The sequence below is a fragment of the Apis laboriosa genome, unplaced genomic scaffold (assembly GCF_014066325.1).
Source record: "Apis laboriosa isolate Shangri-la unplaced genomic scaffold, ASM1406632v1 scaffold21_cov150, whole genome shotgun sequence".
NCBI lineage: Eukaryota > Metazoa > Arthropoda > Insecta > Hymenoptera > Apidae > Apis > Apis laboriosa.
In genome coordinates, this window is record NW_025222365.1 from 1270892 (window position 1) to 1293136 (window position 22245).

Below are 22245 nucleotides of genomic sequence, written 5' to 3' on the forward strand. Positions count from 1 at the left end.
GTAATTTCGTGGCGGTCTTTGTAGAAAGAGCGCGAATTTTATTGCCCCTCGTTGTACGTTTATTGCGTAGAAATCGGGGAAAGATATTAACAAACACACCGTTTCGCTTTGTCCGCGAAATTGTCGGCACGTAGCGCCGTGATACAACGGTATCGGTGTTAAATCGCTTGCCGGTCTACACGCTGATGAGATACGTAACCAGGGAGAATTCTTATCTTTATATCTATACGTCGTATATATACGAAAGATGTAAGAATTGTTTCAGATGATTTTAAACGAATCAATATCTCGCGCGAATTACCGATTTGATTTCGATTAAACTGTTTAAACTCGGTAAAAAAAAAGTAACGCGGGAAATTTCGATATAAATAAAAACGAAATACCCGATATTTTAATTAAGCGAAATTGATCAACTTTTATACTCCGGCCACAATTTAAAAAGCGTATTCGTAGTGGCATGCCAGCCACTTTCGCATTTTACATTCACGCGTACATGTACGCACGCACACACACACACACACACACTCTAGGAATAACGCGTACCGATATATCGATTCCTCTGCCGATGCTTGATCGCATTAACCGGCACTTTGTAACGTAAAGTAGCCTTAACTCGGCTCGACGCGCGCATCCTTAAGTACTTTCCACGATGGTCCGTTGAACGTCTTAAAAGGAGTCAGCCTGACTCTATTAGGAAGTCGCCATATTGAATGCAGGGACTCCCTACTAGAGTCAATTTGACCCCAGTTAAGTTCAATCTTCTCTCTTCTCGCTTCGCTTTTCGTGTGGGGGGGGGGGGAAGGGGCCGTGGTCGCGCCCTTTCCCTTTCCTTCTCTTCCTCTTCTCGGCCTCCGTTCGGAGGTTCCAGAGGTTCCCCCTTGTTGTTGCTCCTTCTGCCTCGTCCCTTCTTTTCGTCTTTTCTTCCGCGCCATTTTCTCTCCTCCCCTCTTTTTCCTTTTTCTTTTTCTCTTTCTCTCTCCCCCTCTCTTTCTCTCTCTCTCCCGTCGTTCCTCTTCGTCACCGTCACCTTTGACACCCTCGCCACCATAGGATTCGAGGCAAACACGATATCGATCGGGCGCAGGGTTTTAATTATCGCGTCGAAACCTAATTAACTTGACACCCGTAGCCCGTGTCTCGGTCGATCGAGCCTCAAGAACGATATTTAAGAAGGCTTTAGGATATAACGTCATTCGTGATCGATGTTACACGCGAGAGACACGCGAGATGATCCGAATCGGATGGGATCCGAAGTATGAGAGCCCGAGCGACGAGTCTCGAATTAACGGTTAACGACGTTAATGTGCGACGATAATAGGAGCGAAAGTGATGGAATTTTCGGATTTTACATTGCGATCTTTAATTCTTTTCCTCTTTTCTTTTCTTTTTCTTTTCTTTTCAATCGAAGCGAATATATAATACCCCGATGAAGATATGGGCGAGTAACGAGGAAAGCAGCTTTGTTTCGAAACCCGTTTCTGACTTTCCGTCAGTTTGATGCGCAGCCATCCCCCCTCTCCCTCCCTGGAACACTGGGTTCTCAGTATTTTCCATGCCATTTTATCGACACCAGTCAGTCTGGCGAAGAGACACCACCGCCAGAGTAGTTTCCCCGGGTGTGGGTCATGAATTTGTGAAATTGGAAAGCTGTCTGTTTCTCTTCTCTCCCTCCCCCTCCTCCATTTTACACTTTCCTCGTTTCCCCCCGTTTTTTTTCACCCATACACTTCTTCCTCCGCGAGGGACAAAGGGACAATCGGGAATATTCTTGGAAATATTCGGAAGAATACGTCGATACGATATATTATCTCTTCCAGTTTCAATTTTCAATTCTCGGCGATCGACGTCGAAAAAAATATCGCGCTATTTGTCTCAGAAGAGTTTAGACGGAGTGTAATACGTTTCAGGGTCGAAGAGAATGGTATTCGACGAAGCGAGTAATTTTTATCTCTACCCGTGAAAAAGTAACTCGTTCATACGATCACCGCGTTAGAATTCCAATTTCGTCGGGTATCCGCGTGCGTGGATAATTGAAAAGCAACTCGGGTTATAAAGCTTACGAGGTAAACGGGATAGAGGAGAGAGAGAGAAGTTTTCAGATTCTCATTGGTATTCATTAAGTTAGTCGGCGTCTTTCTCCCTCTCGTGGTTTATCCCTGTCTTTGATCCATGTTTCTTAACTACATTGTACGTTGTCTATGTTCGTTTACGTCCGCCATAGGATTGGCCGCCAACTTTTATCCGCGAAACATCTCTTACATTTTTACGTACGAGGTGGCTAATTCATTGGCCATCATATCTTTCTATCGCGAATTCATTTGCACGGATAATATATCGCGTACAAATTGTTCCAAGGATTCTTTTCACACATCTTTTTTCTTTCAATTTTTCAACAGGATCAATTTTAGATGCGAGTCGAGGAATAAGCGAAATACTTCTCAAAAATAAGAGAAGATAACTAGGGCAATTAACAGGCAATCTAATATTCATATTAGCATCCATAATTCGTTTATCTCATCTTTGATATCTAGACTTTTTTTCTTTCTCTTTTTAACTCATTTTTTAATATTTGCACGCGACACGGATTATCGGTTGCGTTCGCCTCGATCCTCGAATTAAGCTTTTAAAACCGTTCCTGTCGCTAATCGAATTCCATTTCATGCCGTCTTTCGAACACGTGAATCGCAACAGTTTCGCAACTGTCGGGAGGTGCAAAGGGGGTGCGCTTCGCTCGTGATTGCACGGGGATCGCGTGCTCGCGTGTTATGAACATTAAAGCAGTTTGGCCGATTACGGTGCTCGTATCGAAACGTAAAAAAAAAAAAAAAAAAAAAAGAAAAGAAAAGAAAGGGAAAAAAAGGCTCGTATCTCTCCTATACGAAATCGTTCTATTCTTGGCCGAGATTTTAACGTAACGAAATTGCTCGTGACACGAATTACCGTTTTAGGACGGTATAATTCCTTCGATAATTCCGTGCCTTCTAAATAAGGCTTGCACGATCGATATACAAGTATACAACCGTATTATTATTATTATTAAAAATATCTGGAAATATTCGAAAAAAAAAAACCTACAAATAAATAAAAATTGTTCTCGTACGAGAAACGATTTTATCCAATTTCATTTCAAGAATAAATGAAAGATGTATACCATAGTTTCGACATCTCGAGTGTTGAAAATTAAACGATAATTAACGATAATTAAACAAGTGTTAAGTAATCGAATCGTTGAGGAGAGTAATGCGTGTATAGGGATATATAGGTTGAAATAGGTCGTTTAATCGAACGTGTAGCAGAAGTGAGCCGTTTCCCCGGCTGACATCGGTTTCGTGGAGGGAGAGCACATCTTGTACGAGAGATTCGATAAAGTACATAATAAAATACAGTGGAACGACGACGTGGATGGGGATTGGTCACGACAACGTGCAATAATGTCGTTCCTTCGACAATTTCTCGGAAAGAGCAGGAAATCCGCCACGATGGAACAAAGTGGCGGGGATGGCGCGCCGATATTTTCTCTCGAGAATCGAAGAGAGAGGCGAGCGAGGCATATTAATACGACCGAAAAAAAAAAGGGAAGAAGAAAAAAAGAAAAAGAAAAAAAGAGGAAAAAAAAACTAAAGGAACAAAATATTTTCGTTCTCGTTTCGTCGAGAAAAATCAATTTCGTGGATGTGTTTGTCCCGAAACGGGATTCCATATCGAAATCTATCGATCGTTTGAGAGAGAGAGAGAGAGAGACAGATAGAGAAATGACAGAGAGAATGACAGTTTTTCGCCGATAATACTGCCAAAGATGGTGATATACCGGCGGGTCGCCACGACGATAAATCGAAACGTATCATATTAAAATACCCGTTCCATATGGATATTCCTATTTCATGCTGTCCGTTTTTTCGCTGAATTTATGTTCGCCAGACCCTCGAATCCATCGACACAGATCCTCCATTTCCGAGACGTCCATTTCCATCCTACGATCTTCTTACGATTTTTAAAAATTATCTCTCGCGAAAAGATGTTCGTTTCTTATCGATCATTATTTATGGATGTGTATACATATATAAAACGACGCGTGGAAGTATTTTTTTTTTTTTTTTTAATACTTGAAAATATATATTTCGCGTGTTTGACATGTTTGATGTACGAGTGGAGAGAGAAAGAGAGAGATGGATTTGTTAATCGATAACAGTTTTCAAAATTCGTAACCGTTGCCAACGTTTCTCGTTACAAATTAAGTTATACAGCTGGTCGAAGAGGTTCTATTGGTTCTGTTCTATTTTATCACGAACGAGCAAATTGGTTTCGTACAAGATTCGTGTAAACCGGACTTTTAATCCGGTTATTACCCGGTTAGTTGTACACTGGAACAATGGAAACGAATATTGGTAGGCATTTAGACGGAAGTATCGGATGCCAATGAGAATTTATATGCACACGCACGCGCGTGTTGTAAAGTATAATTTCGGTATGAACATGCTAATGCATGCTATTGGATCGGGTATATTGTTTGTATAATAAAGCGTACCAATTTATGAACATCGTATACATTTGAACGAGAGTATAGAGTGATATTTGCTCGATTTGACTTGCTTTATCGTCGTCGAAACGGTTCGTATCGTAATTTAAAAAAAAAAAAAAAGAAAAGAAAAATTGAGCGTTGCGAAAACTATCGTTGAGTTGAGATTTTTATCGATAGATGAAACGGTGTATAATTCGCAAGGAAAGAAATTTAAATCGTTTAGAAACGAAGAATCAAAGATCACTTGGGAGGGGAGAACGAATTTTTTCCCCCTTTTCTTTCGTTTTGCTAACGTTAACCAAGATTGTAAAGAAAGTTTTAATTAGAAAAAAAGTCTGGTCCATCGGTGGAGCAGTGTATCGAATGTCGTTACTTGGGTTGCGTGGGTCGTCTTTCATTGTTTCATCTCCTCAATCGAGACGAACGGATGTCCGTCGCCGCTGTCTGGAGGATTTTTAATTAATTGTCCGGGTTAATTGAGACGCGGGAGAGAGAAAGAAAGAGAGGGAGAGAGACGAGTAAGATGAGACGACCTCCTTTGGAGGATGCGCTCGTTTCGCAAACCGGGTAGGTATAAACGTAATTTACATTCCACGTATTGCCGGGAACATCCACTTGTAAAAAGCTTGTCCAATATTTACCCTTGCCTTTTAAAAGGGTTGTCCCTAATTGCGAGGGAAGTCTCTCCAAAGAAAAGGAATAATATCCCTTTCATAACTTGGAATTTTCGAAAAAAAGGGTCAGGGGCGAGATTGCTACTCGCTTTACTTCTCTCTTTACTCTAATAATAATAGTCTCAACGATTTATACTTTCTACGATTTCAAATTCATCACATTTATACATATCCATCCATCATTCATTTTATCATTCGATCATTCGTTATTCGTTCACAGATTCTTTCGTTCAATTTTCATTTTCTCGCCATTATTATATCCTTTGTTCGATCCTTCTTCTTTTCTTTTTCGACCTTGAACAAACTCGGTTCATCCCCTTCCATGTTTTCCACAATCTTATCTACAAATTTAAACGTCGCGGTATTTCTAATTATCCCCACGTACGGGAGGGGGAGGGATATATAATTGGTGGCAAGTGGAAGGAAGGAAGGAAATTTCTTCTGCTCGCTCGAGATCGGTATAACTCTCGAAATCTCTTCCCGACTGATCATTAGCCGTGGCTCGTAATCGGATTACCACTTTTGATCCCTTGGTATCTTGCGCTCGCGCAAGAATACATCTTTCTATTCTCGGGAGGATCGCCGATGTTATTATGTCTTGAATTTTGAGCTGGATTCCGAGCAAGAAAATGTAATCACTTGGAAAAGGATTTCGACCAGGGATCTCGATCGTCTCCGCTAATGAGGTATCAATCTTTATTAATTCTGACCTAATTGCTCTCTCTCACTCTCTCTTCTTTTTATCGGAGGAACAATTCTTCCGTTGGCCGAGACGTTTCCTTACGAGAATCTTTATTTTTTCTTCCCCCTCCTCTTCTCATTTCATTTTCTCATCGCTTCACGACTTCGATGAGATTCGGATTATTTATTTCCGGGTGGGAAAATTGGTGGAAAGTCTCGGTGGAATTGAAATTTTCCTACGGTTGAACCGATTTCGGGGAAGTGCGTTCGAAACGAAGCAGGTGAGAGAGGTAGATAACGGTAACGAGACGAGGTTCTCGGTTTCCGTTTAACGAGGGAGCGATATTTCTACGATTTCTACGATTTCTTCCTATGGATGCCGATTCAAAGAAGCGATTCTTTCGTATCTCCGTATTTTCCCGGTAAATTTCCACGAAAGTCGATTTCCACGATTATTGATATCGATTCGGACGAGAGATTAATAGGATAGATGGCGAGATTTTTTCCCCGTCCCGTTCGATTTTTCGAGATCGAACATTTGATCTCGAGGGGGGGTTGAAACACTTTTTACTACGGATTTTTCAAGCGTTCCGTTCGATTATCGTATTCGATGCGCGGACAGATTAATTTGGAAATTTTTTTTACCTTTATTTTACACTTGTCAAAAGCAGCGGCGCCCTTATTAAGTTTCGATTGTTCGGGGACAATTGGGGGCGGCCGATCGTTTTCGAAGTGACGCGAGTCTTGGCGGCCGCGTGCTATATATCGGTGATAATTTTGCAACCACTCGTCGACGACGAACAAACGCGAGGTCGAAAGAATTTAATTGGGCGACGTCGCGTCGATGATTCGAGAGTTATTCGTTTTAATGCGTACAATGCATATAACCGCGGGGGAGGGAGGGGACTCTCTGTATTTTTCTCGATTATTCGTTGTAAGAGCCCTCGATTCCATCTGGGTCATGTCAGCCCCGCTGACTACATCCTGACAGGACAATACATCAGGATTGACAATGGTACGATTTCGCTTGACATCTGTTTGTCCTTTTCTATCTCTTTTTTCATTCTCTTTTGTTCCACTCTTTTTTTTTTCTTTTTTTTTCTTTTTTTCCTCCATTCCCTCTCGTTTGTTTCCCGGTAAATCGGCCGTGTCGGAGAAACTTTTCGAACACTGGGTGCATTGTGCGATGGTTCCTCGCGAAAACGCTCACAAATTATCTTTTCTCTCTCTCTCTCTCTCTCTCTTTCTCGATACATTCGTCCTCTCTCGCTACTAGTTTCCAGTTTTATGATTTTCCATAACGTTTCGCGAATCGCTTTATCTCGCACGAAAACAAAGTTTGGACAAAGTTTTTTATACGAGTTCTAATATTTATTCCTTCTTTCTTTCCGGCAAACCAGTGCTCGTGCTTTTTCTCGTGCACCGCAAAAAACAAGAAAGAAAGGATCGAGTTTGCTTTGAACCGGAACTTGCGAACAACAATGACCAGCTTTGTTATACGTTCCGCGATAAACAATTCCGTTTCACGGTACGCTCGTGAATGTTTCGCAAAGGACCACGGTCCACGAGAAGTTAGCTGACGACCAATACATTCGTCAACAGTTTGCCAAATAGTTGAAAGGAGAATTTATTTTTTTTCTTCCACGACGATGCCCTCCTTTTAACCGTATCTTCTCCTTCCTTGAATATATGATCGACGCTCCACGATTCTCACGATTTTGCGAATCACGTATTTCCTTTATAAAATTGATATAGATCAATTTTAGATATGAACGAAAATTTTCCATTCCAATTTATGAATCGAATAATAACTTTTGTAATTTTCCTTCGACAAATTTTATTTAGGAAAATAATAGATTGTTCCGTTTTTATTCGATTAATTTCTTTTCCTTTTTTTTTTCTTGCGCTTACTTAAGATCGCATCGCTCCATTTTATTATATATTTTTATCATCGTCCCTTCTTTCGATTTCACAGCGAGAAATAAATTTTCCTCGTCTTAGTTCTTTCTTCGCCTACGTCTCTGCGTACGCGGTAATTGTCTCTCGCTTCGGTGTATACTCGTTAAACGCGATAAACAACTCTCCAATCCCCCTCCCCCCTTCTTCGTACACTTTTCTCGCCGTGCAAACTCGTCGTATACTCGAAACGTGTACGGATACACGTGGACGGTGTTGAGGTGTAAGAGGAGCAGGCTACGAGCAGGGAACGCGGTCACGGTGCCGGTTCGTAATCAAATTTGCATTTTAAGCCGTTCCCCTTCCTCGTACGTACGCAGACGTACACACGTGGAAACGAGTGTTGAGCCCACCGCCACGAAAACTCGCCCATCTCGGGCAATTTATCTTTTCGGTGGCGTTCGCTGGATTAACGTCTTCTTGTCGGACGAATAATTATTCCCCTCTTTCCTCCCCCCGTCTGTTTCCCCTTATTTACACGGTAATCGTGAAATCCCTTCTCCTCCCCTTGCGAATTGATAAATTAATCCTTCTCGAAGGTATTATCCGTCCTATCCTTTTTTTTTTTTTTTTCTGGAAATCTGGATTAATTTAGCGAGATCCTTTGGAATCTCGCTCGTCGCATTTTAAAGATTCCGGATAGAATTTTTTTTGATAGATAGAGGAGATCGTACGATTGTTTCTTTCGTTGCGATTTCATTTCGTGTAACTTATCGTAAAGGTTTTTAAAGTTTCATTTCGATCAAGGAGAGGATCTTGAAGAGAAATGAAAATTTCAAAAAATGAATGTAACACAAATATATTTCTCAAGTTATCGAATCCCTTTCTCTCTCTAATAAAATGTAGGATATTTCAAAATTGGCTTGGAAATTACTCGATGAAGCATTCGTCGAAAATTGGTGATTTTCGTCCCCTCTCGATATTTTTTTCTTCTCTCCTCGATCGTAAATATCCAATCGTGTATGCATTTTTCTCGGGAAAATGTTTTGGCGTTGAGATAAACTCGTTAAATCGCGAAAAAAACGAAAAATTTAAATATGGCGCGTTGTTTTGGGCGAGAACGGGCCGCCATTATCGTTGCTCGCGCTCGAAATTGGTCAATTCGCCTGTGAAAGTTTGCACAGCTCTGTGAAACGCGCGCGCGATGAAAATAATCACGGTCCGAGGATTATTCGTTGGCGCCATTATCGAGGACGATTACGAAACCGCGGGACAGCCGTGAACAATGGTTCTCGTTGATCAAACGGTTACGTATCATCGACCGGTCACGACTAATTAGCGTGATTGCGACCAAAATACGAGAGCCCGATCCATACTCGATCCGGCTCGAATTATGAAATCGGCTTCGTTAGATAATTGATCCAATTTCCCATTGACGCGGCGAATTATCGAGATACACCGAGCCAGGTCCACCGCTTTGTCCAACCTTTTGTTTGATCCAACATTTTTCCCCTCGATAAAAGGAGAATGTACGACTCGAATTGGAGCTTCGATTTTCTTGTTTGCGATTGAATTTATCGATTTGTTTACATTTCAGAAACGGCAACGCGGATGGAAATTGTGAAAGAAGAAACGAACTGGAGGCGTTTAAAAAACTGGAGGAGAGAGAGAGAGGGAGAGAGAGAGAGAAATCGATCGCAATAATAAAGCAACGAAGGCACGGGCGTGGGTTGATTTTTCACCCTGTTGGAGAGGAAGACAGGCAAGGGTGAGATTTGACTGACGACAATTACGGTTACCACGCGATAATCTTTGATGGTTCGTCGATTGGTGGCATAAATCCTCCGTGGGGGGGAAGGGAGGTGATAATAATAAAATATATTAAATCTTGGGCCGTGAACCGAGGAGAGGAGGTGGAATTAATCTCGTCGACGTCTGCTCGAATTATGATATTACGAAATCTGTTATACAAGCCGAGGGAAGTCGATAAGCGCTCTTCAACCCGGTGAACGACATTCTTAATGGTAATCAGGGGGGAGAGGAGAGGAGCGACTCTTGGAGTCTAACGCTCGTCGAAGGAAGAATGATATCCGTTCTGACAAATATAGGTTGCGGTAGATTCGAGACAAAATCCGTGGAAATCCATCGACAAACGAAGCCAGGTGTTTCCTATTTCCAGCCAGGCGTGAAAACACGCCCTAAAGATATCCCCGTGTATCTCGCCGTACCGGAAACCGGGAGAGAGAGAGAGAGAGAGAGAGAGAGAGAGAGAATCCTTTGTCCTCGAAGAATGCAACGAGGAGGATGTTTGGTAGGCGGTGGGATTCCGTGTGCGAAGAATCGAGAGCGAAAATGAAACTCGTAATTGAAAATTTTCACTCGTGGAAAGGGAACATTTTCGAGCGAAAATGTTGTACTTTTCTCTCTCTTTTTTTTTTTTTTTTGGGAAATTTTTATACATTAGGCTTCTTTCGATCCTCTTCGAAACGATATAAAATAATTAAAAAATTCGTTCGACGATGCGAAGATATTCAAGGATCGTTCGAAAATCGTTTTTTTAACGAAAGTTAAAATCTCTTCCTTTAATAAGAGAGTTGAAACAATAAATCGATATATCGACTATTCTAACGATATCGGTTCACGTTTTATCTTATCTTCTTCGCTTTCTAATTTATTTTAAAGATCGATGAATTGTTCAATTATCTGATTGGTTTCAGATCAATGGAAGTCTCGTGATAACGAAAACGATACGGAGGAGAAGTATCTTTAACGTGTCCTTTTTTTAGACATCGAATCTTTGAAATTTTTCGAGCGTGAAATCGGAAGGCACTCGATATACCCACACGCGTAGCTCGAAATTCCGGGCGCACATTTGCAAATAAGCACACGATACTTTTGATTCCGGGGCGTTTCACCCTTCATAGGGCTTCCCCCAATCGTTGGTTCATTCGGTATTCCGAATCGGCTTTCTTTGAACCTGTCAAAAGGAGAGACAGGGGTTGCGGATCGGCTTTTCGCGAGGCTTCTTCGTTTCCTTTCTCGTTTAATCATCGTTCACGATCGGGGGAAACGCGTTTGTGTGTTAGCTCCGCTTTCGCGAAAATGGAACTAACTATCGCGCAAAATTTGAATTTCAAAATTCAACTCGCCAATTAATTAACCTTCTTCCCTTCTTTCGAACAGGTTCGAACTGATTAATTATCGAGCAACATTAACGAGATTCACCCGTAAATAGATTTAATTATTGGTAAATAACACGAGTAAATCGAGATAAACTCGAAAACGAGAGGGAGAATTTTGAAAATTCGTTGGAACTCGGACAGCGAAAGAGAAAAAGAACGAGAGAAAGAAGCGAACGTTTTATCGAAACGTGCTTTTCGCCATATCTCGCGTTCATAAGACGCGTCGAAACGCGTAGATTCTCTTCTCCAAGAAGATTCCTCTCTTTTATCTCGACGAAAGCCCCCTCCCTCTCCTTTTTTCGAATTCGTAATGGGATTAACGGGTCGACGCATAATTCTCGAGAAGTTGATTTCCCTTGCACGCGCGCTCTTTCATCGAGAAAGAGAGAATAAACTGGCAAAGAAGGAAAAAGCGGAAAAAGAAAGGAAAAAGAGAAGAGGAGCTTATCTCTCACCTTGTCCCTGATTTCCTGTCGCATCTTCTCCCGTTCCTCTTCCATTTTGCGGTGTTTCTCCTTCCTTCGCTCCTCAGCCTCCCTGATGGCTTCTTGCCTCTCTCTCTCGGCCTCCTCTTCCTTCTCCTTGTCATCTTCGTCTCCGCCTTCGCCACCAACGGCTCCTGTCGAAACAAAAGAAAACACGACGCGTTTACTTATCGCAGTTCCACCTCTATTTCCTCCCCCCCGTCTTTCGCCCCGGGAACGGGATAATTAGTTTTAGCGTGATTAAGCTAAGATTCGAGCTTGCGATATAAAAAGGAAAGAAAAAAAAAAAAAAAAAAAAAAGAAGAAAAAGAAGAAGGGATTCTCCGCTCCGCTTCGCCCGATGGTAATTTAACCCTCCTTCCATTTCGGTTATAAGCAAACCATCGGGATAATAGGCGACGGGTAACTAACGGTTTACTCTTGGGAGCAAACATTGTAAATCAGCTCTGTACAGCTCTGCCTCGCTATTCCCTCCGAGTTTGTAAGCTATCGCTGACGACCGGTGCTCGTCAAACTTGCGAACACGAAAATAATTTCGCTTTTCGGAGAGCTTAGATTACCTTTCTTTCCATCTATGAGGCCAATATTAAAGACAAGCTCACGGATATCTTGACGTGTTATTTGAAATATTTGAAAAAGAATATTTTATAGATATTTTTTAACTCTATTTATAGAGTTTCATTCTCTGTATAGTAAAAATCAAATCCATAGATGATTTGTGTTTAAAAGTTAAGTTCGTAATAAAAGAAATTTGGATTAATGGAAAAATCGATCGAAGAGTTTCGAACACGAGTTTCTTTTTTTAGGGAAACTCTTCTCGAGAAGCGATTTTCCGATTTTTGAAATTAATCTCCTTCGAATTCACGTTCACGATCATTGACAAGATCGAAGATATGAAAGAACGGGAAAGAGAAGAAGGGGGAGAAATCGGTGGCGTTTCACTCGGAGGGGGGGGAGGGGGTTGGACGGCCTTAACGAAGTTTTATTAGTTTACCGAAAGATTAAGCGGATTCGCGGAGAGTTGCTTGCCTATTACTCGTTCAACCGCTCCTAACGAGGGTGGATCCGAGGGGAGGGGAGCGTTCTGCGAGGAAAAATCGTGTTTACAACGGAAACACATCCGGCCATTCGTTTTTCGACGGAACGCGATACCCCCTCGTTGCCCTCTTCCTCTTCGTCTCTCTCTCTCTCTCTCTCTCTCTCTATATATATATATATATATATATATATATAGAAATATGAAAGTTGTTTGCGAATCTGTTAGCCGGCCGCCTCTTAACTTTTCCCTCGTTCATCCTCGTCCGACGGGAGGAAATATTAATGGAAAACAAAGGGAAATTTGTCACGCGTAGCGCTCTTTTCTTTCGCAAATATATCTCGTCGGTGTGATATTTACGCGAGTGTAAAAAAAATGGCGATCACGATGCGAACTCGTTGGCGAATTTTTTTACACACAATAAATTCGTATGATTTGCTTGCTGTCCAATGATTATGAAAAATTCATTAAGATACGTCCAATTTTACTTTGTAACGTTTGTAACGAGAACATTCGATTATTATCGTGGATTTAAATTTTTGAAACGATCGAAGCTACGTTTTATAAAGTTTTCCTTCCATATGGATTTCTAAAATGCTTGGCAGAGGAACGAAATTAAAAAAGAAAAAAAAAAGAAAATAGAGTTTGAAAAATTTGAAATGATTTAAAGGGAGATTTAAAGCGAAGGCATCGCGTCAACCTGATGTTATTATTCGCTCACATGCCCGTCATGCTTAACATCAAACCTCCACGCACGAGACGTGACAGGTCTCTATCGAGAGTGGGATTCGAGCGACAGGATTTTCATGAACGAGACTGGTTTGTTTTTTTCCCCTCTTTGTCACGAGAGAAAGAGAGAGAGAGAGAAAAAAATACCTCAAATTGCTCATCAATCAGAGGAGGAAGAGAGAGATTCTCGAAATCTCGTCGATACGATAGGTGGGAGAAAAAAAGAAAGAGGGAAAGAAAGAAATAAGTAGAATCGGAATCCCCGGAGAAAGAATATTCCAACGTGTATAATGTTGGCAATATCGGTGAGCACAGAGAGAGAGAGTCGAAGGGAAACGAAAGGGATTCGTCTTTCCTGGTGGTGTCTGGCGGAGAATGATGTGCCAGGACCTCCGGGCTCGAGGAAATTAATACTACTTCTGTCCCGGCGCCGTCTACCATTTTCCCTTTTCTTTGCGTGCTATCTCGTCCCTTCTATTTGCAGTGTTTCCCGCAGCACTGGTTTTCCGCCACGGTGGAAAGGTACTTTGAAGTCCGAGCCAGAGACGACGTTCATTCTCCGCATTCTCCTCCCCTCTCTCTCTCCCCCCCTCCCCATTTCTGTTTTTATCCCTCCACCTGACTTTCGCCCGACACCATACCCTTCTTTCGTTCTTTTTTTCTTCCTTCCTTCCTTCCTTCCCTCCCACCTGTGAATTCCAAGAATCGAATAATTCGTTTCGAATATTTAGTTTACCCTTCGTATATCGAGCAAAATCGGAGAAAATTTTTTTATTCCGATATTCCGTTTTCCGTTTTCCCCCTCCGCGAATATCAGAATAATAAATTAGGATAAGATTAATCGAATTGGATCGAATCGATCCAACCTGTTCTTCTCGTAAATTCGAAGGAAATTCTCGAAGAATTTATACTATTTTTTAATTTAATTCCTCTTTTACTCCTACTCTTTTCTCGCGAGAAATTTTTGTATAATCGTCGTAATCCCATTTATCACGTTGGATCAACTTATCTCGCAAATTATTCATCGAAACGAAATCTGTCCGGATTGCTTCTTTTTCCCTTGCAGGCGAAGAGTAGATAATTAGAGGCCGTTACAACTCGCGTATTATCGTTGGAAAGCTCGTTTCGTTCCTTTTTTCTTTTTTATATATATATGTATGTACGTGTAGGTTGCGCTTTGTCCGATTAATTAATTACGCTAGTTGGTTTTTAACGCTACGCCACTTAATCGTTCCTCTCCGCTTGGCCGGTGCACGTTAAGCGTCTTTATCTTATCGTTTGTACACCGTGCCACGGATGAGTTTGCATTATCGCACGGTTCTTCTCTTTTCCTTCGTCCATCTCTTATCTCCATTTCTTAGCTCTTCGACTCTCCTCCCCCCTCGTCGAAGAATGGGGGCGGAGGAGCGGACGAACGGCGGCCTCTCGAAAAATTCGTTCCACACGGGGGGATGAAAATAAAATCCACTTATCTCTTTGTCCACTCGACCGTACGTTCGTTCGTTCGTTCGTTCGTTCGTTCATCCATCATGCCGGGCTTTAATTAAATTTACTTATTTCACTTGACACTGATCTCCGCCCGTCCCTCCATCCTCCGCCATTCTTCCATTTTCTCGAATTCGGCCTGGCCTAGTTCATCCTGTCAAACCTGATCCCGGTCGGTTCGCCGGATCAAACGATGGTTTAAAAAAAAAAAAAAAAAAAAAAAAGAAGAAGAAATTGGTATGCGTTCCCCGTAAATCGAACTATCGTCTGTCCCCCCTTCGAATCGAGCGAAACTTCGATACTTTCTAATTTCGATCAAAGAATTTATCGAAAAGTTCCATTTCCTTTGACTCGAGAATATCCTTTCCCTCCGCTCTTCCTCTTCTTCTTCCTCTTCCTCTCGGCCATACTTACTTCCATGTAATATTTCTTCTAGTACGATTATCCGGGCTATTCTTTCGCCAAGGTTGTTCCTTCCACCGCGCAAATGATTCCTCCAAATGGTCGTAGGATGAAAATAAAAGGAGAGAGGAAAAAAAAGAAGAGGAGGAAGAAGAAGAAGAAAAAGAGGAGAGAAAAAAAAAAAAGTTTTTCACGGCGTCATTTTGTTGGCTCGATTTACGAACGGCGCCGCTCATCTACGCGGAACATCATCTCCCGGGTGCAATCGTACAACAAGAACGGCCATAATGGCGAACGAGGACAATTGTCCCCGGTGCAAATGGAGCGACGAAGGAGGAACATTGTCATTTGCGCCGACATTTTCAGCGGATCCGCTGTCGTTTCGCGCCATGGCGCCGAGATCACCGTCAACTGAACGCGCACAACGATCCACACTTTTACTTTGTCTCGTCTCATCGATCTTTCCCCCAACTTTCTCCCTCCCTCCCTCCCTCTTAACGACTCCAACAACCTACTCGTTTCTTCATTTTTCTTCTCATTTTCATTCTTGATAATTCCTTAATTATCATCAACGTTAATTAATTCTGCAACTGTTCTCCTTCCGCCCCGTTTAACAACATTTCGAGGATTAAGTTTCACTCTCTTTTACTACCACCCCTCGCATAAATTCTCGTCGATCGTTCATTCTCGCGATTTATTGGGGGGGAATGAAAATAAAAAGGAGGGGGAAAAAATTTGAATTCGAGAGATTAGCCAGATAATCGATCGATGATAAACGCGAATTTCTACGCGAATTATGGGAAGAAAGGGAGAGGGGGGAGGGGAGGAAGGGTTACAGGGTTGGAGATTGGTTTTCGTTGGTTTCCATTTCACCGCGGCACGTGGATGATTACCGATGACTGTCGAGGCCGCCGTTGTTTCCTTTGCGTTGCACCCTTTATACTTGCTACCGCTTTCTCCCGCCCCTTTTCACCCGTTACCAGCGGGGAACACCGGTGAATTTGTCCCGACTTTTCCATATTGTCGTTGTCGTTTGGATCGCGGACGAAAAACAATGACGGCTCCGCTCGAGAAAAATCGCGAGCCGTGGATTTTTCCATTTTTTTTTTCGCCCCTCCCTCTTCCCCCTCGCATTCTCCTTCTCGAAATTCTCTCGTCCTCCCTTTTGTTTTATATATTCCGCGGGTTGTTGGTCCGTGAGTTTTCGTCGAAAAAAAAAAAAAAGGGGGAGAAAGAATTAGGTCATTTTTTTTTTTTTTTTTCCAAAAGAAAACCACCGACGTGTATCGAATATTCGCGAATTTGGATCGCGGGTTATATTCGATTTATCAATTCGTCCATCCATCCATTCTCGCATTTCTTAAAATGTGTCTAAAAGTGACAGCGAAACATCGATTATTTCGTCGAAGGAAATAAAAATTTGTACGAACGATAAATTGTTCGAAAAGATTCGACTTTCTCAACTTTGTCTCTCTGGGGAAGAACGTTACTAACGTTTCGAGTTGAAAAAAAAAAGAAATGAATTATTTAACGAACGCATAATTAATCGTGCAAACGAATCGCCTGGAAACGTAAGACTCTTCAACTCGACTCGAGGAAAAACGCAAGAATTCTCTTAAACGAAATAAAAAAAAACTCGCCAACGAGGACCAAGATTCAATTTTTCCGAAATGAAATAACCCCGAGAACAATATTTTTATATCCTTTTCCCATACGAAAAGTGTGTGTTGGAATTGAAAACGAGAAGGAGGGAGCGACTCGTTGAACCGCGCCTCTTCTACTCTTCTTCGCGTAAAAATGCTAGAACGATTTTCACCGGCGTTGGTGGGTGATGATGATGATGCAACGCGGCCAAGATTACGCGTCACGTATCCTGCGTTGCGAACGCGGACACGCCTCGGTGATAATTCGGCGATAAATAAACAAACGTTAATTGGAGGGGTGACGAACGAGCGACGAGGGAATGTATACTTTAATTATAACCATAGCCGCGTGCATGCCGGGAGGGATGGAGTTTTTTCTCTCTTTTTTTTTTTTTTTTTTTTTTTAAGAGGCGCCCGTAATCATTAAGGATGGACCGTGGGAAAAGGGGGAAAAAAGAAGAAATTATTATTTTTCTTTTTTTTTTTCTTTTTTCTTTTCCCTCGAAAGCCGGATTTAGCATCGTTTCGCGTAATGATCCGCGTGGCGCGGAACAAAAAGCTAGCTGACTCTTGGCCTACATGCGAACAAGGGAGGGAGAGAGGGAGGGGAGGGGAGGGGAGGGGAGACTCGTAGTTGACTCGTTCCTCTCCTCGCTCGGAATATCGACCAGGAACGGCGGTGGATGACTCCATCGCGCCCGCTTTTAAATCATCGTCGGGGTATTGAAAACGTGGAGGCCGAGACGGGTCAGTGAGGATGGAGGAAGATGGAGGAGAGATCGGCGAGAGATAGAGAGGTTTGGTTTCGATTCGGTTTCGCGGGGGAAATTAATGAATTCTTCGAGGAACCGGTGAAAAATTATTCAGTTTGACAGCGGGGCTGGATTCGCCTGTTCTCGACGGAGAGAAATGCGTGTCTTAACTCTGCGATGCACGTGGAAGGGACGAGGCTTGAAAAAGGATGAATGGAAGGATGAATCGTTCGTTTTTTTCGAATTTCGCGATATTTGGAAAAACGGATGGAGAACGGTTGAACGGTTTCGTTTTTCAAACGAAACGGCACTTTTTTCGCGGCCCGCGATGGAAAATGGCGAAGCTCGCCAAGTGCGAAAAATCCAGTCGCCACCAGGAGCAACTTTTTCCCTCGACCGAAAAAAGTTGGGATTCGGTACATCGTTTCCATCCAAATACGAGAAAATATTTTCTTTATCTTAAATATTTTCTACGTTAAAGGAGAAATTTAAGGAAGCAACAATGCTTCCAATCCTCTCTCTCTCTCTTCACGTGAACGTTGAATCAAGAAAATTTTTATCCCGTCTCGTGACAATTTTTTTTTTACGGTCACAATTAAAAACGGAACTTAAATTCATTAATTAATAAAAGTAAACTGCTTTGGGGATCACGAGACAAAGAGATCGAAGCATTTCCTCCCGAAGCATCGTTCGACCGAAAGTCGAACCGTCCTCCATCGTGATTAAATAGCTCCGCCAAGAGAATTTTCTGACTTTGGCAAGAAAAAAAAAAGAAAGAAAGAGCGAACGATTTTTCGATTTTTCTTTCTCTCACTCTAACGGGCGAATTCTTGCCGTCCAACGAGACGGGGGAGAAATGGAAGAAGAGGGGTCAGGTATGCGGGTTTCAACACTTTTGTCTGATAAAATGAAATTCTCCGGCAATCGTCTGAGAATTTCATCGTTCCTCCTTCTTCCCCCTCCCTCTCGGAGGGGGAGGTAAGGACATCGTAGGATCGGTGAAAATGTCGGGTGTAAGATATTCGGTTGGCACGTTACGCGATCGTGTAGAACGCACGAGAGAGAGAGAGAGAGAGAGAGAGAGAGAGAGGAAAGGAAAAAAAAAGGAAAAGGGGATAGGTCAGGTATTTCGAAAGCTGGGGAAAAGAGAAGGACGGAGGATTACGAAGGGCGGTTTTATTTGTCGAAGGGTGATTTTAATTACTGCGCATAACGATACGGGTGGAAGCATCCGGCTCCAAAGAAGAAAAATATATTTTGCCGGATGGGAATTCCATTCGTCCAATTAATGTGTAATTAATAAATCTTGTTCACTCGATTCCACGTGTTTATCTTTTAAATATTGTGTATTTGCGATAATTTCAACCGGTTGAAGCGCAATCAATTTCGAGGCTCCCCTCGCTAATCAAACAGTTACGGTATTATAATATTGTGTCGACAGACAGAGCGAAATGAGATTGAATTCGAATCGGTTTCCACGGATGCACCCCTCGAATGCGACTCTTTCTGCTCGAAGATTGAAAAATATCTAATTTCTTTTAATCGTTGATCAATCGCGAAACTTTATCAACGAGAAACGTGACATTTTTTCCCCCAAATATCCAATTTTTCTTTTCTCGTCACCTGTAAAAGTGTCCACCATTTTTCTTTCTATTACAATTATTAATTCTTCCTCGACTTTTAAATGCCAAATAAAAATTCCATCACCGACTGGATGACTCTCAAATGAAACTATCTCGAAATGAAACTATTTTATCATGAAGATCTTTATCGCGAAGAAGTGAAAAAGATTCTCTCTCATTGCCCGAAATTATCACGAGATACTCGAGCTTTGTTATCAAATCGACACCGTACATCACCGCGACGAGATAGTGTTGAAGAAATTGGAAAGTGGGTCAAGATGCGGCACGTACGTGCGGAAAATTATCCGGTTGAACGAGAAGAAGAAAAAGAAGAAGAAGAAGAAGAAGAAGAAGAAGAAGAAGAAGGAGCGAAAGAGGAGAACTCGTCTCGAGGCGAGTTAAGAGAGTAAATTACTAGGTTGCGGAACAATTCATCGTGCTCGGTCACGAAATTTCTCGCGAGAAAGGTGGTGCGATGGCGGTGGGCGAACGTTTTCGAGCGAGGTTTGGATTTGGAGGAGCAGCCAATTTCGCCCGCTACCAATCATTTTAGTAAATACACGAGAGGTGGATGCTAATGAGGATAGGAATATCGGGTAGTTTCGGGTGGAAGCGGCACGTGCTAAATTACATTACATAAGTTGCGAACAGGTATCACTGCTTTAATGGATATACGCGAGTATTCTCTCCAGCATTAACCCACATCCCCCGGCCCCGCGTTTTGTTTCCACGTTGGAAATAATCCTCCGCCGCGTACCATTTCTGGCCCGTAAGTAAGAAACGAATCGTTCTTTGCATCGCTTAATTTTTTATTCATTTATTTTTTTATCGAAAACCAGCGTTCTCGAAAGAAATCGAATCGAAATTTCGAATTCCTCGTTTCGAGAGGAAAAACCATTGCTTTCGTTTTTTTGAAAAAGTTGCGAGAGAAGAAGAATATTTGTCCTTTTAAACGGCGTAAAGATCCGATCCCGTCGTCGCGGTAAGTAAGAAGCAGCCACTGTCTGCTACCGTATATATCGATCTATCTCTCTCTCTCTCTCTCTCTATTCCACGTTGTATTGGAAGTGACGTGGCTGTTATTGGAAATTGAACGAACGCGAGTCCCTTTTTTTCCCATGAATAAATAAGAATCGCGCAGTCGGTATCGGCGCGGTCCTTCACTCGAGGACGTATTCTATCGCGTTCAATTAACGCAGCCGGGATTGATCGAATTTTCTCTTCTCGCGCTTCCGCTTCGTCCCGGGCGGAGGAATACGAACTTGTTTCCGTGCTCGATGACAATTTATCGGGTCGGGGGATCGGGAAAGAAGGCGGATCTATGGGGGAGGGGGTTAGAATCAAATTTGCGATCGCAGTTTCGCACCGATTCTCGCCTCCAAGTCTTCTTCCCTTCCCTTCTCTTTGGCCTGGAAAATTCACTTGCCGAGGCGAATAATCCCCTCGTTTCCTCGGCCCAGAAGCTCCGCTTCTCCCTGCTAACCCTTAATCCATCCGAAATAGCGGGGAATAGCGGGGATGGAGAAGTGGTGGAGGCAGGCGGATTGCAGGTCTTGCAGGCGGATGCCTTTGAAATCAGCGTAAACCTTGTTTGGTCGTCAGGTGCGACACCGATGATTGGAAACGCCATATTATTGGAAACGGGCGGTGGGACACGTAGATTACACAGCGGTGGAGCTCGCCTCTCGAACGAACGTCTCTTTTCACGCTGGTTTGGTCAAGCTGTATCGGGGTTAAGTCTTGTAAAATCCAGTTAAAATGCAGATCCGATCAATGGATTCGATAACGATGCCCACGCATACACGTGTACACGATACGTTTCGAGATCGACGAGACGAGCTTCCCGTCAAACCAGATTTATGCACGCCTCGTTTTTCGCATTTGGACAGAGCACGAGAACGGTCGTCGGAACAACGAGAGCGACACCTCCGCCGCTTCAGATTTATCTCTCGTAGAAGCAACGTTTTTTCTTTTTTTTCTTTTTTTTTTCGAGAAGAAAAGAAAAAATTCCGCTGCGTTTTTTCGTTCTCATCCCTCTCATCCCTCTTTTTACAATTTTAATTCGAGCCCACCACCGATCGTTGCTCGGTTGCAACTTTCTCGCGCGCGTGTGTAAACTTTCATTAAACGTAGATTCAATTAAGCCGACGACGCGACTAGTTCCGGTAAAAGCTGATGTTCCCGTCATGAAGCTTGTGCAGATGTTTCTAACGAGCCGTTCTCGTGCCCGGACGCGATATCCACGGACACCGATCACCCCCTCGTAAACCGCCACTCTTTTATTTCGCCGATAAATTCCCCGCCCCGTTTCATAGTTGCTTTCAATTTTAAAGCCGGCGTTGAACCGTTCGGGAAGAATTGGAAATTTATAGAGAGGGGGAGCGAGAGGAGAGGGGATAGGGAAAGATATGGAGGAAATATCGTGCTCGCGTATATCGAATCGGCGAAACAACTCGCTACTCGAATCGTTTCGCATCGATTTGTACTAATGCGAGCTCGTTAATTTTTCTCTTTTTCCTCTCTCTTTCTCTTCTTTCTTTCGAGAGAGAGAGAGAGAGAGAGAGAGAGAGAGAGAGAGAGAGAGAGAGAGAAACACGATTGGAATACGTTATGTTTTCCTCTATGGCGATCGGTTTTCGATCAGACGGGAGAGGAGAGGGTACCGCATTATCCTTGGTGGCGAGCGTGCGGTATAATCCTCGGGAAGGATTTCGTCGAAAACTACGCCTGGAAGTGGGAGATTTGCATCGAAATCGGATTCAACAGCGAACGAAATCCGACTTTTCGAAATTTCGTTTTCCCGCCGAATCGCTCTCATCCCTCCATCTTCCCTTTCTCATCGTTTCTTCGAAAGCTTTGGATGAAAAGTGGGGAACGAATCGTGTCTGGATCGGTTTTTTTTCCCCCCCATGCATAAAACATTGTCCGATTATAACGAAGCAAGTCATTCGAAGTTATTCCTCTCTGGGAAACGAGGATCGAATTCAACCTTATCGATCTTATCGAGCTCTTTTAATCCCAATCTTCCCTCTCTCCAATATGAATTTCGAATAACTAAATTGTTAAATAACATTCTATCGCCTGCTCGAATAAATGCGTTTCGAGGCGAAACTTTTTCGAAATATACATTCTCAAGGAT

The 22245-nt window shown here is 42.6% G+C and overlaps 1 protein-coding gene across 2 annotated transcripts in view; it reads right to left on the reverse strand.

Annotated features, from left to right (window-relative positions):
• The window catches only part of LOC122712828 (complexin), a 238409-nt gene that overhangs the window by 13597 nt on the left and 202567 nt on the right, over nt 1–22245 (reverse strand). For both annotated transcript variants that reach the window (XM_043932759.1, XM_043932760.1), the window contains one exon: nt 11408–11571. In XM_043932759.1, coding sequence (XP_043788694.1) covers nt 11408–11571 — 164 coding nt within the window. The remainder of the gene's footprint in view (nt 1–11407; nt 11572–22245) is intronic.